Genomic DNA, 13,680 nt, shown 5'->3' with positions numbered 1-13,680 from the left:
GGAAAAACCACAGCCTTGACTAGATGGACCTTTGTTGGCAAAGTAATGTCTCTGCTTTTGAATACGCTATCTAGGTTAGTCATAACTTTCCTTCCAAGGAGTAAGCGTCTTTTAATTTCTTGGCTGCAATCACCATCTGCAGTGATTTTGGACCCCAAAAACATAAAGTCTGACACTGTTTGCACTGTTTCCCCATCTATTTCCCATGAAGTGATGGGGCTGGATGCCATGATCTTAGTTTTCTGAATGTTGAGCTTTAAGCCAACTTTTTTACTCTTCTCTTTCACTTTCATCAAGAGGCTTTTTAGTTCCACTTCACTTTCTGCCATAAGGGTAGTGTCATCTGCATATCTGAGGATATTGATATTTCTCCTGGCAATCTTGATTCCAGCTTGTGCTTCTTCCAGCCCAGCATTTCTCATGATGTATTCTGCATATAAGTTAAAAAAGCAGGGTGACAATATACAGCCTTGGCGTACTTCTTTTCCTATTTGGAACCAGTCTGTTGTTCTATGTCCAGTTCTAACTGTTGCTTCCTGACCTGCATATAGGTTTCTCAAGATGCAGGTAAGGTGGTCTGGTATTCCCATCTCTTTCAGAATTTTCCAGTTTATTGTGATCCACACAGTCAAAGGCTTTGGCATAGTCAATAAAGCAAAAATAGATGTTTTCTGGAACTCTCTTGCTTTTTCGATGATCCAGCGGATGTTGGCAATTTGATCTCTGGTTCCTCTGCCTTTTCTAAAACCAGTTTGAACATCAGGGAGTTCATGGTTCATGTATTGCTGAAGCCTGGCTTGGAGAATTTTGAGCATTACTTTCCTAGCGGTGAGATGAGTGCAATTGTGTGGTAGTTTGAGCATTCTTTGGCATTGCCTTTCTTTGGGATTGGAATGAAAACTGACCTTTTCCAGTTCTGTGGCCACTGCTGAGTTTTCCAAATTTGCTGGCATATTGAGTGCAGCACTTTCACAGCATCATCTTTCAGGATTTGAAATAGCTCAACTGGAATTCATCACCTCCACTAGCTTTGTTCATAGTGATGCTTTGTATGATGCTTCACTTGAATGTGAAGTCAAGTAAGGCCCACTTGACTTCACATTCCATGATGTCTGGCTCTAGGTCAGTGATCACACCATCGTGATTACCTGGGTCATGAAGATCTTTTTTGTATAGTTCTTCTGTGTATTCTTGCCATCTCTTTTTAATATCTTCTGCTTCTGTTAAGTCCATCCATTTCTGTCCTTTATTGAGCCCATCTTTGCATGAAATGTTCCCTTGGTATCTCTAATTTTCTTGCCCTTAATAGTTTGATGCTAATTTCAAAACAATTGAAACCACACCACAGCTTTCTTTACAAATATATCTAAACAGAGTGGATAACCAAAGACACATTCAAAATGTCATCACACCCCTCTCCTCACTTTACCTGTTCATTTTCCTCACTTAGTTTCAATGTAAGACCCAGAATAACAGTTAGAAAATCAATAAAGCTGCTGAGTCACCTGGGGCTTGAAGAATTTTTCACAAAACCAATTATTTCCCAAATAAACTTTATTTTGAAAAGAATACCACAAAAGAGTTGTTGAAATTTAAATATAACATATCTTAGCAGTATTACTGAGGCAAATTATATACAAGTGGAGTCACAGTTCATGTCTGATTATTCTTACGAATGAAAAGTAGTGCAAAGATGCTGCTACACTGAACAGGCAGATAATGTAAAAACAACCATAACCTATTTATATGCTGTCATTTCATACTTGTATCTAAATATTTAGGTGGAAATTGATCCAAATTCATACAAGATAAATAATATGCTCCCTGAATAACCAAAATTCTTTTTCCTTTCCTCTTCCACCATAGATAGCATCATCAGTAATGTTTATACAATATAGCACGGGATGACAAGCTACTTTCTTTCCCTCAATAATACAGTACAAAGCTTTCTGTATTGTGGTTTGTAAGTCCTTCAAGTTGAGGAAAACAGCAGTGACAACTTAAGAGTTTTCTAAATATAGGTGATTTCATCAGAGAAAGGTGTTATTTATGTTCTTCCCAAGAACTTCCTGTTTTAGTGATGAAAATGTCCACATATAATCAGTGAAAGTCGTCCATACATGATGTAGTAATTGTTCATAAGTACCAGAGGTAAACAACTAAGACACATGCCTGGACCCTCTCGCCCCTAGGGTTTTTGAGGCAATTCAGTGCTCACCCTAAGATTATTCAATTAAACCAGAGACATTTCTGGATCATGGGATTTCAAAAGCACCACATACAGCCAGTTAACTATCTTCAAAGGATAAGGATCCAAGGACAAAAAACAGAGTTGACTACTAGGAGAGCAAACTGAAGAGAGAATCCTTTTCAATACCAGAGGGCAGTACAAAGATACTTAACTTGGGGATTGAAATCTGGGTCTACAAGTTAGTTACTGATTGACCTTGGGCACAAAAATCAATCTCTCTGAATGACAACTTTCTCATTTATAAAATAGGTACAATAAGATCTCTTTTTTTCATAGGCTTAGTGAGAATCGGACAATGATGCACTTGAGATCACTTTGTAAACTTACTCTTCTTAGCAAATGAGGTTTGGGTATTTTTAAAAAGTATTGGGGAAGAATTCCAATTTAAGATAAAATTATAAAATCATCAACTTTTGACTTGTGATAGACCTCTATTCAAAGGTAGCCGCTGTGAACTAACAACACTGTAAAGCAACTATACTTCAATAAAAATTTAAAAAAAAATAGTAGCTGCTGTGGGTCTGCCTCATTTTTTTTTTTTTTGATGAGGCAGAAATGGGAAATTTTTTATTGTATCACTAATTTCTCTTATAAGACAATGTTACTGTAGTATAACACATTAGTTATAGACATTTATCAATTAAAGAATGAGTAAGGGCGATCTGCTAGCCTTAAAAAGTAAACAGTGACTCATTCCAACTCTTCACCTCCTTTGCAATATTTTGACACATTTTATTATGAAGAAATAAACACATAAATAATTTGTTCTGTTAATCATGGTAGGTCATTCATTGCTAGTTATGTAGCTTAAATCCCAGGCAGAATATTTCAATGTAAACATTTATAAATTATGAATTTTGTTACTCACTTCAGCATTGCACATCTCCTCAGTAAAGCAGTTACTTAAAAGTAGAGCTCAACAACCATTTTCCTGTTTTCCTCAAGCAGAGACTCAAAAGCAGTAACAGGCACACTGTTTCATTACAATATGAAAATAATAAGCCTTGGGTTATTGCTAAAGGCTTTTCAAATATCAGCATCTAACTTGGAGATGAGGGAAAAAGAAATAGAGGGTGCTGATCGGTGCTGTAACCTGTTCTTATGTGGGGCACGCTCCTGGTTGCAATATTTTAAAATTACATGTATGTAAGTAAAACATACAGCTTCACATGTGAAAGTGAAAAATGGTCCAGAAGTCTTCTCTTCAAAAACAGATCACCTTTTTCTTCCCAATAACTTACCAGAAATAAATGTACTTAGAAGCCCTAAGGGGTTCTTCAAATAATATTCAGAAAAATATATAAAAATAAAAAAAAACAAAGCATGAACAGAACATAGTTAACAAATAAGACTTTCTTTCGGGATAATTACCCTTGCTTTTAAGGATGGATGCCATGTAAAATGGGAGACGTGTGTCTATAATTCATCATGTTTATATGTAAATTCTCTGGCAGATATAAATCCATCTTTGTCTTCATCTTCTTTATCAAAAATATCCTCTACCAAAACATCATGATGACTTTCATTCACCACTGCACCATGCTTTTCAAACTCCTTCTTTAAATACACTTTAACCTACAAAATAATGGGTCACATTAATAATTCAGATTCATAAGACACCCACATTGAGCCAATCAATATTATAGACTAGATGGGTAGTGCATTTAGTTATATATAACAACTACGAAACAGCTACATATGATAGTAAAAGAGTTATAAAGAACTTTTCCCCTGAAAAGCTGTTTCTTTAGTGCTGTGGGCTTCCCAGGCAGCTCAGTGGTAAAGAATCCGCCTGCAAGGCAGGAGACTGACGTTCTATCCCTGGGTCAGGAAGATCCCCTGGAGAAGGAAAGGGCAACCCACTCCAGTATTCTTGTCTGGGAAATCCCATGGACAAGGAGGCTGGCGGACTACAGTCCATGGGATCACAAAAGATTTGGATGCAAGTAAACCACAACAAATAGTGCTATGGCAGAGACACTGAATACTGCCCGGAGGCAAACGTAAGGATTACAGCACGAGAAAAACACACAATGAAGCGTATTAATCCCAGTCCACCACAGAGTCAGGGATTTGAAAGACCGCTATCTTTCAATCCACTGAATTACCCAGATCTTGTTTTCTAACAAGGATCAGAACTCCAGGTATTTCTCTTAAAATCAGACTAGGTGATGGCCTTTTTAAAATTTAAGTAGGTGACTAGAAACAGTAGCTGCTCTGGAACTCGGTGTGATCATGCCACTTGACCTTTCCATCTCAGAGATTAAAGCAAAATCCAGACTGATGAGTATTTAGACTAAAAATTTCCATTTTTACACAGATATTTGAATATATAAACAAAATATTGCCCCCAATTACCTACTGCTGCTGCTGCTGCTGCTGCTAAGTTGCTTCAGTCGTGTCCGACTCTGTGCAACCCCATAGACGGCAGCCCACCAGGCTCTCCAGTCCCTGGGACTCTCCAGGCAAGAACACTGGAGTGGGTTGCCATTTCCTTCTCCAATGTATGAAAGTGAAAAGTGGAAGTGAAGTCGCGCAGTCGTGTACAACTCTTTGCGACCCCATGGACTGCAGCCTACCAGGCTCCTCCATCCATGGGATTTTCCAAGCAAGAGTACTGGAGTGGGGTGCCATTGCCTTCTCCGCAATTACCTACTAGATTCACCATAATGCAGTTCAACTGTATTTTCATTTTTAATCATATTCCTCTGTTAGAGGAGCAATTTCAAACCTTCTCTCCTCTCTCTACCACCAATATGCAAACATAATGTGCACATTTATTTTTAAGATTAAGGGGATGTAATGCAGTTGAAAAAAGCGGGAGAGGCAGTGATAATAGATGCGCTAAAGTAGAACACGTCTCCAGGGTATACTGTGTGAATAAAGTGAGATCCCAAACAGTATGCGTAGTATGCTGCTTTTTGTGTAAGCAAGGGGGAAAGAAAACTGTATATTCATGTTTGCTAGTATTTGGATAAAGAAATACCTAGAAGAATACATTAGAAACTAATAAAACTGGATAGGAAGGAGAAGGTCACATGGTAGAAGAGGATATAGGTGGGAGAATGACTTCTTAATAAATCCGTTTATATTGAATTGATTTCTTTGAACCATGTGAATGTGTTGTTTATTTAGGATTTTTTAAAGGAAAGGGAATTCAAATTTATCTTGGATAGAAAAAAGTTTATGACTGATAAACACTCTGAGGTGTTATAAATTTAGTAGCTGTGGATCATGACCCTGTGGTTTATAACAACATATCTTATTCAAGACTCAATCATTTTCTGGTCATTGGAATGAAATGGACGAAAGCATAAAAAGGGACTTGATTTCTGACTAGCCAAGCCATAATGGAGAATGGGGGGAATGACTCAGTCGTGTCCAATCCTTTGAGACCCCATGGACTACACTATACATACAGTCCATGGAATTCTCCAGGCCAGAATACTGGAGTGGGGTAGTCTTTCCCTTCCCCAGGGGATATTCCCAACACAAGGATCGAATCCAGGTCTCCCACATTGAAGGCGGATTCTTTACCAGATGAGCCACAAGGGAAGCCCAAGAATACTGGAGTGGGTAGCCTATCCCTTCTCCAGCGGATCTTCCCAACCCAGGAATTGAACGAGGGTTTCCTGCATTGCAGGTGGATTCTTTACCAACGAGCTGTCAGGGAAGCCCATAATGGAGAATATGAGTAGACAAAAAATTTAAGGATACAGATCTTTCTCCATTTCTTTCCCCACAGAAGCCAGACTAAGACATGTATGTGTAGCAATGGCTGCAAAAGCCTAAATAAATTATATAGAGAAGTCCTCTTCCTTTCCTCTTTCTCAACACCAGGACCTTGAGGGAGCTGGGAAAGGTCTGTCTGCTTCTATGAAAAACCAAGACTGGGATCTCCTATTCTGAGCAAAACTGAGCATGTGATCTGCTTGCTGCTGCTAACTGCTAGATAATCACTATACAACTCCATTTAACAACCAGTGATATTATGCAGGACATCTATGTTTGTTACACAGTAACTCCAAAACAGGAATTTGTCTTGGTAAAACAGATCTTCAAAAACTCTGGGCAAGGGGGAAGGAAGGAAGAAGGGAAGGGATACTTAGGGAGTCTGGGAGGATATGCTACAAACTGCTATATTTACAATGGATAACCAACAAGGACCTCCTATATAGCACATAAAACTCTGCTCAGTGTTATGTGGCAGCCTGGATGGGAGGGGAGTTTGGGGGAGTATGGATATTTGTATATGTATGGCTGAGTCCCTTTGCTATTTACCTAATTGTTAATTGGCTACACCACAATACAAAAAAAAAAGTTAAAAAAAAAAGGGCAAGAGCAAGATACAGTGAATCCTATTGCATTAAGGAGAAAAAAAGCAAAAGAATGGGAAGTCTCAATATACTTTTCTCCAATACAATGATTTCCTATGGGAAAAAAAAGGCAATTTTCAAAGCATCAGTGTTTAAGAAAACTTATAAATAACATTTTACACAATAAAATAAATTTTATTTAAAAATATATTTCTTAAAAAGTGAGTTAAAAGGAAGGAAGGAAAAAGGAAGGGAAGAAGGGAGGAAAAAGGGAAGAGAGAGAGAGAGAAAGGGAAGGTCACCTCATTTTTAGAGAGTTTCCAGTCATCATTAAGATCCATTTCTTGGAATGACTCATGGGATCTTGGTCCATTTCGAATCTCCAGGAGATCAATGTTGAATATCAGTGTACTTTCTGGGGGAATTTTACCTGACACGTAGAGAGGGTGGGGGTTAAGTTTTATTTAAAAGATCACAAAGTTTAGATGGTAGAAAACTTGCAGTAATTAACAAAATACTATTTTAACTGAATTAAATGAAGAATATTTCTCAGACTGTCACATATAGAGAAATTATTTATAGTTTATTCAAGCAAATAGAATAAAGATAGAACAATCCAAATTATTAGATCCAAAAGAGAGTGTTTTGACCTTGCAATTAAAGATTGTTTTGTACACACACATACACACACACACACAGATGCCTCATGGTCTGAGCATTAAATTTCAAATATAATTAATAGATTACATATTATATGTCAAGAATGACTTAATGGGCTTTCATTCAGAGTTAATCATAGTAGAAGTGATTTACTAACTTTTGGGTCAGAAACTCCTGGCCTAGAGACACATCCAGCATGGCCATTTCCACCACTGGGAGGCAGTATGTAACAAGGTGAGCTCACCCTGGGACAAAACACATCTGCCTTTCTCTAAGTCTCAGTTTTCTCATCTGGAAGCAAATTCAACACATGTTGAGGAAATTCCATGGGAGGGGGAGACATAAAAATAAATTGCTGAGAAGGGAGATAAAAATCTTTTAAAGTGAAAAGAGCTTTGTTAGAGTCCCAGGGACCTTAAAAAAAAAAACAAAAAACTAAACAAAACCAAAAACTTCTGGGAAACTGACATTATTTTTTTCCAATTTGTTTTCTTATAAGTATAATTAACATGCAGGCCTGGGTAAAGATTACAAATATTTCTTAGTGCCCCACTCCCTCATCCCACATATTCCCATGAAAGAGCATTTGTAAGCATCCAAAGAACAAAACTTACACTGTGTGCTGAAGCTTACCATTCCAGATCTAGGCAGAGGGCATGCACTAGAGGTCATGAAGAAAACTGGAATCTTTCCAAAAGGAGGCATGCAAACATGGTACTAAAAAACTACAAAATTTGTGTTTAAGTACATGTTAGCAGGATTAGTTTCATGGGACTCTGTTTGAAGGAAATGACTCAAATTCAGATCTCTAACTTGTTACAAAGTAAAATCAAGTTAAATGGAGTATGGAGAAAGACATGGACTAATACCACTTAGTATTTATATTAATATACTAATATCATTTATATAGACAGAAATTATAAATACCATTTAATATTTATATAAATATTAAAGGTGAAACAATAAAGATACAGAAAAGTGAAAGAATATGTTAAACATCAGATACTTGATTTTATCCTCTAAAAGGATCATTATTAAAATCAGAGTTGAATTTTGTTAGTAAATCCTGTTCTTTGCAGAAGATTTACATAAATATTAAAAGGAGAAACGTTAAAGATACAGGAAAGTGAAAGACTATGTTGAACATCAGAGAAACATTTTCAAGATTCTTGATTTTATTCTCCAAAAGGATGACTATTAAAACAAGAATTGAATTTTGTAATAAATCCTGCTTAATGCAGAAGATTTGAATAGCAAGGTCCATTTAGAATATGTAATACTTCATATATGGCACCTATGTTCTTCTTAGGAAACTGGGGTAGGAAACCATAGTCCCCGCCTTATAAATGGTTAAGCTTGGAGGCTATGAAGTCTGTATTTTTACTACATCAGAGTGGTTTTATGTCTAGTTCTAATGACTTCTTAAACTTTTTTTCTTCATTACGTACGTACAGAATGTGGAAGAGATAGAACCAAAAAATAAAAATAACTCCCAGAACCACTGTCCATTATCAACATTCTATTTCCTTGTGATTCACTTTGTATGTATATATATTTTTTCCTAATACTATCATACTATATCTTTGTTTTCTTATTTTATATATAACATTATAGCATACATATTTTAGATATAATTTTTTTTAATGTTTAAAATACTCTTTTATTTTAAATATTTATTAGTTTTATTTGGCTGTGCCAGGTCTTAGTTGCAGCACACAGGATGTTTGATCTTTTTTGAGGCATACAGGATTTTTAGTTGCAGTGTGTGGGATGTAGTTCCCTGCCCAGGGATCAAACCTGGGCCGATACATTGAGAGTGTTGGAGTCTTAGCCATTGGACTACTAGGGAAGCCCCGAAATGCCATTTTTAAATAACTGGGTCATATTTTATTTAGCTACACCTCTGTTATTATACACTTAAGTTGATTTCAGTCTTTTAGCTATTAAAAACAACATAGTGATGGACATTCTGTTTATAAATCTTCCCCAATACCAGATTATTACCGTAGGTTAGATTCTAATGAAGGAATTATAGGATGCATGCATATAAACATCTTTAGGCTTCTTATAAGTAGCCCTGTGGAAAACTGCATGGTCTCCCACCTGAACAACAGGTTTTATTGGCTGCCCTAGAATACTAGCACAAAGGCTCCCTGGACCAACTAGCCCAGTTGCTTCTGCTTTATTAAACTCATTTCATGACATTCCATTATTTATTTAAATAAATTATAAAACAATTTTAAACATGAAAAGAACCTCCAATAAAAGCTCTGTTGTGGGAGATGTCAGTTGTGACTCATACAGAGCTCACATCTAAAACTGCATTTAATTCCTTAATAATCTGTATTTCAAATGTTCAACTCATCAAAACAGCTATACTGAGTAGTCTTTCTTTTTGCATTATTAAAACAAATCAGTAAGTTTCAATTGGGGAGGACAAAAAAGTCCGGGAGACAATGGAGACACTGGCACAACAATGTGAATGCACTGAATTCCACTAAACTATATACTTCAAAATGGTAAACATTATGTTATATATATAATACTGCCATTAAAAAACCCCACCATATTGGTGAGCAATAGTAAACAAAGTTGAGATTATAGAACATTTTTTCATTGATAGTTCAGTTGACCATTTATATATTATGATTAATTGGCCACTTCAAATGGTAATCAAGACAAAATTATATTTTCCTAAGATATACAAGTCCTGTATTTACTTCTTGAAAAAAAAATACACAGTAGTTACTACCTTCTATGCCTAATCCAGAGAAGAATTATAATGCTGTAGTACAAAAGTAGAATCGCTATTACCTTTTCCTTCTTTTCCATAGCCCAAGGCAGGAGGAATGGTGAGCTTTCTCTTTTCTCCTACACACATTCCCTTCAAGCCCTGGTCCCAACCTTTGAGAGCCTCCAGGATGCCCAGGGTGAACCAAATAGGCTGACCATTGTTATGTTTGTGACTACAACAGAAAGAAAACACATTTGGACTCTTTAGTAACTTTATCATTGCTCCTGCTCATGCTCAGTCACTAAGTTGTGTCTGACTTTTTGCGATCTCATGGACTATAGCCTACCAGGCTCCTCTGTCCACAGGACTCTCCAGGCAAGAATACTGGAGTGGGTTGCCACTTCCTTCTCCAGGGGATCTTTCCAATCCAGGGATGGAACCTGTGTCTCCTGTGTCTCCTGCACTGGCAGGCAAATTCTTTTACCACTGCACCACCTGGGAAGCCTTGTTGTATACCAAGTATTATCTAAATGCTTTGCTTCTTTTAAGTCTAACAGTGATCATATGAGATAAGTACCATTATTACACCATTGTACAGTGGAGGAAACTGAGGTTAAGTGTGCCAGTATCTGACCTAACTCCAAAGTTCAAAGTTCAAACTTTGAATTCCAAAGTTCAAAGTCTTAATCGCACAGTGATGCTTTCCCTGGGAGACCACTAGGGTGCAGAGAGGGATAAAATAATGGAATATGGATGAGTTTGGGAAGGAGGATGAGAGGCTAAGAATACTCACATGGACAATGGAGAGTCGAGAGCACAGCATCTTATATCCTCTCTACAACCTTTCCTGATGTACAGCCTGCTGATGGTTCTGACAGGTGCAAGAGGCTGCTCTTCAGCCCTGAATCCCCATTCAGACCCTGGTCTAATTCTCTCCCTAGGTGTTTATTGTGGGGCTATGCAAGGCAGTCTGGAAGAGTGGCCCCTCAAAGACTAGAGAAGAAGTGAATGGTCAAGATATCCTGGCTCATGAGAGGCCAGCCTAAGAAAGCCAACCTGATGGGCTACTGGAGGGGCTTGTGGGCTGAGTAGTATCTAACCCAATTAACTCTTTCAGTGCAATAAAGGGGCTTCTCTGGTGGCTCAGATGGTAAAGAATCTGCCTGCAATGTGGGAGACCCAGGCTCGATCCCTGGGTCAGGAAGATCCCCTGTAGAAGGGAAAGGCAACCCACTCCAGTATTCTTGCCTAGAGAATTCGATGGACAGAGAAGCCTGGCAGGCTACAATCCATGGGACCCCAAAGAGTTGGACATGACTGAGACTAACATCACTTCAGTGCAATAAGGGAACTGGCCTATTCTCTTGTAGGTGAGAACTGGAAGTCGTTCTACTAAGCTTCCCAAGTACCATGGTTACTAAATGTAGGTAAAGGTCCTCACTTCTTTTCTTGAATTTGGCCCATGATCAAAGTAGCAAAATGGCAACTGTAGAACATAGAGGAAAGCTAGAACAGAATAAAGAAAGAAGAAAGAATCCAGTACCCAGTGCTGTTACAGTTTTGGGACGTTTACTGTCATGCTAAAGGATTTAGGCCATTTACCACGTAAGTTATGGTTCTTGAAATGATGAACGTACTTTATAAACCGATCATTTGGTGGTACTTTCATTATAATACTCAGAGTTAGCAGGTTTTGACCATTTACATGGAGGCTGCATGACAATATTCCCCTGATCAGGAAGTAGAACTTCAGTAGCAAAGTGTTAAATAACGTCAAGTGGTTTGCACTGAAGTCCACACAGGCTTTTGGTTCTGAGACTTGAAAGGCTGGACCTAAAATAGATCAGACTAAAATAAAAATGTAATTGAAAGTTTCAAACGCAAATCATAATATTGTTTAATGTCCAATGTGGCACTGTTCTCACTGAAAAAAAAAGATAGGGCTATTGAGAATTCAGTGGCAAGCTACCATCTTGGAACTTTTTTCAAGGACTAACAGAGTTCAGGGAAGAGTGCCACTGACTTCAGAACGTCATGACAGACCAGATAGGAATGCCCGGTAAAGGCAGTTTATCAGAAAACAAGGTCTAGGAAGGGCCATGAAACTTTGCTGCTTTAGTTCATGTCATTCTCTCTACCTGGGATGTCCCCCCTTCCTCATTCTCCACCAAAAAACCTCCATCCATCTTTCAAGACCCATCTCAGTTATGATCTCTGGGAAGTCGCTCTCTTTCCCCACCTTTAGAGCACGATTAATTCTAGAGTCCATTACGCTTTGTGAGCACTTCGAACATTCTGTCCTTTACATCATGAGTTATTTGTCTTCCTTCCCCCCTGTAGACAGTGTCCTGCTGGAGCAGAAGCCACTCTTAGTCATCTTTGTATCCCTAGGGCCTGACTTGTGGTCGCTCAGTAAGGATTTGATTGATGGATAGATGAATGAATGGATGAGGCTGGAAAGAAGCCAGATATTTAAATTTTCTCTAGTATCAAACAAAAGGGCTAACATAAAGAAATGTTCAGTAAATATGTTTGGAATGGAATCAGAGATTCAATGCCTAATTGGAAATCAGTATACTTTTAAAAGATTTCCATTTTGCAATTTCTTTCTTTATGAAGCAGAAATAATGATAGTGTAACCACCTGAAAATCCTTCACTGTAGGTATTGGATTAATCTTCCATAACCACACCCACACCCGTCAATGAAGTCTTTGATTTCTAGAAAGAAATAATGAAATGAATCATGGTCCTGTGCCTTGACCAAAATGTCATCTATCAGAACAGAATTTAAGTAAGTCAATGAACTAATGTTAAAATATCCTATGACAAGCAAATAAATGATAGTATATTCTGCTCATGAAGTTGCTCTGAAAAGCTAAAGTAAATTTTACCTACACCAAAGTTATTTTCCCTCAGGATCAAAGTTTGAGAAATGAGAATTCCTTTAAGTCTTTTCTACTTATTGCCTAATTATACACCTAGATATTTCTACAGTATTTCAGAAATTCTAGTTCTAATTTTTATAATTAAAAAAATTACTGTTTTATCCTGACCACATGTTTCCAATAAGATCTTCAAAGGCCTTGTTATATAAGATTGGGTTTCAACAACTTCCTTTCCCCATAGAAAGAAATTAGATATTTCAGTTTTTTTAAAGAGATAAAGTTGGTACGCGCCACTATCCCTGCCCAAGAGCTGGCATATGTGGGTTGAGTTCTTTTATTATTTTACCCGAAGGGTATAATTACTTACGTGGAGTGAAATAAGGAGCCGTCCTTTTCTAAGTAGCCTTCATAATGGACCAACATCAAATCCCCTCCTTTGGTCTTGCGATGGCAGATGAACGGCTTCTGGAGAACTTCAATCTTCACTTCTGGTTCTGGGATGAGAGCCCCACTCAAACAAGTTACTAACAGTGTCAGGACTGCATTCCACAAGAAAAGCCTCATGTTGCCAGGGCAGGAAAGAAGTTGCTACAAAAACACAGAAAGGGCCCCCGACCTCATAGAGTTAAGAAAGTAGTTGAAGACTTAAAGACAACAGCCTCTGGCAAGTCATGACTCCCTCCCTTCCTAGCAGACGTGGCACATTCACCACCGACAACTTTCCCACGCTTTGCGAACTCACCTCTAAAGAGTTAAGCCCAACCCCTGCCCTGACTGGCTCTTACAACGCTGGCTCCTGGAAAGACGGCCTCCCATTGGCTTGTGATTCTGTC

The 13,680-nt window shown here is 37.9% G+C and overlaps 1 protein-coding gene across 2 annotated transcripts; it reads right to left on the bottom strand.

Annotated features, from left to right (window-relative positions):
* Window positions 1-1,536: 1,536 nt before the first annotated feature.
* On the bottom strand, window positions 1,537-13,605 carry FKBP14 (FKBP prolyl isomerase 14). 2 transcript variants are annotated; one of them, XM_061414236.1, is made up of 4 exons: window positions 13,215-13,604; window positions 10,042-10,193; window positions 6,870-6,997; window positions 1,537-3,826 (listed from the first exon to the last, which is right to left on the bottom strand). In XM_061414236.1, exons 1-4 carry the CDS (start codon window positions 13,409-13,411, stop codon window positions 3,668-3,670), a joined length of 636 nt encoding a protein of 211 aa, XP_061270220.1. In that variant the 5' UTR covers window positions 13,412-13,604; the 3' UTR covers window positions 1,537-3,667. The 2 variants fall into 2 exon arrangements, with proteins under 2 accessions (XP_061270220.1, XP_061270221.1); XM_061414237.1 differs by lacking the exon at window positions 1,537-3,826 and adding an exon at window positions 3,847-6,681 and having other exon boundaries at window positions 13,215-13,605.
* Window positions 13,606-13,680: the final 75 nt, after the last annotated feature.

Source organism: Bos javanicus, chromosome 4, assembly GCF_032452875.1.
Source record: "Bos javanicus breed banteng chromosome 4, ARS-OSU_banteng_1.0, whole genome shotgun sequence".
In the NCBI taxonomy this organism is placed as follows: Eukaryota; Metazoa; Chordata; class Mammalia; order Artiodactyla; family Bovidae; genus Bos; species Bos javanicus.
Note: the sequence above shows the minus strand (reverse complement) of the source record. Positions and strands in the feature narration are given on the sequence as shown.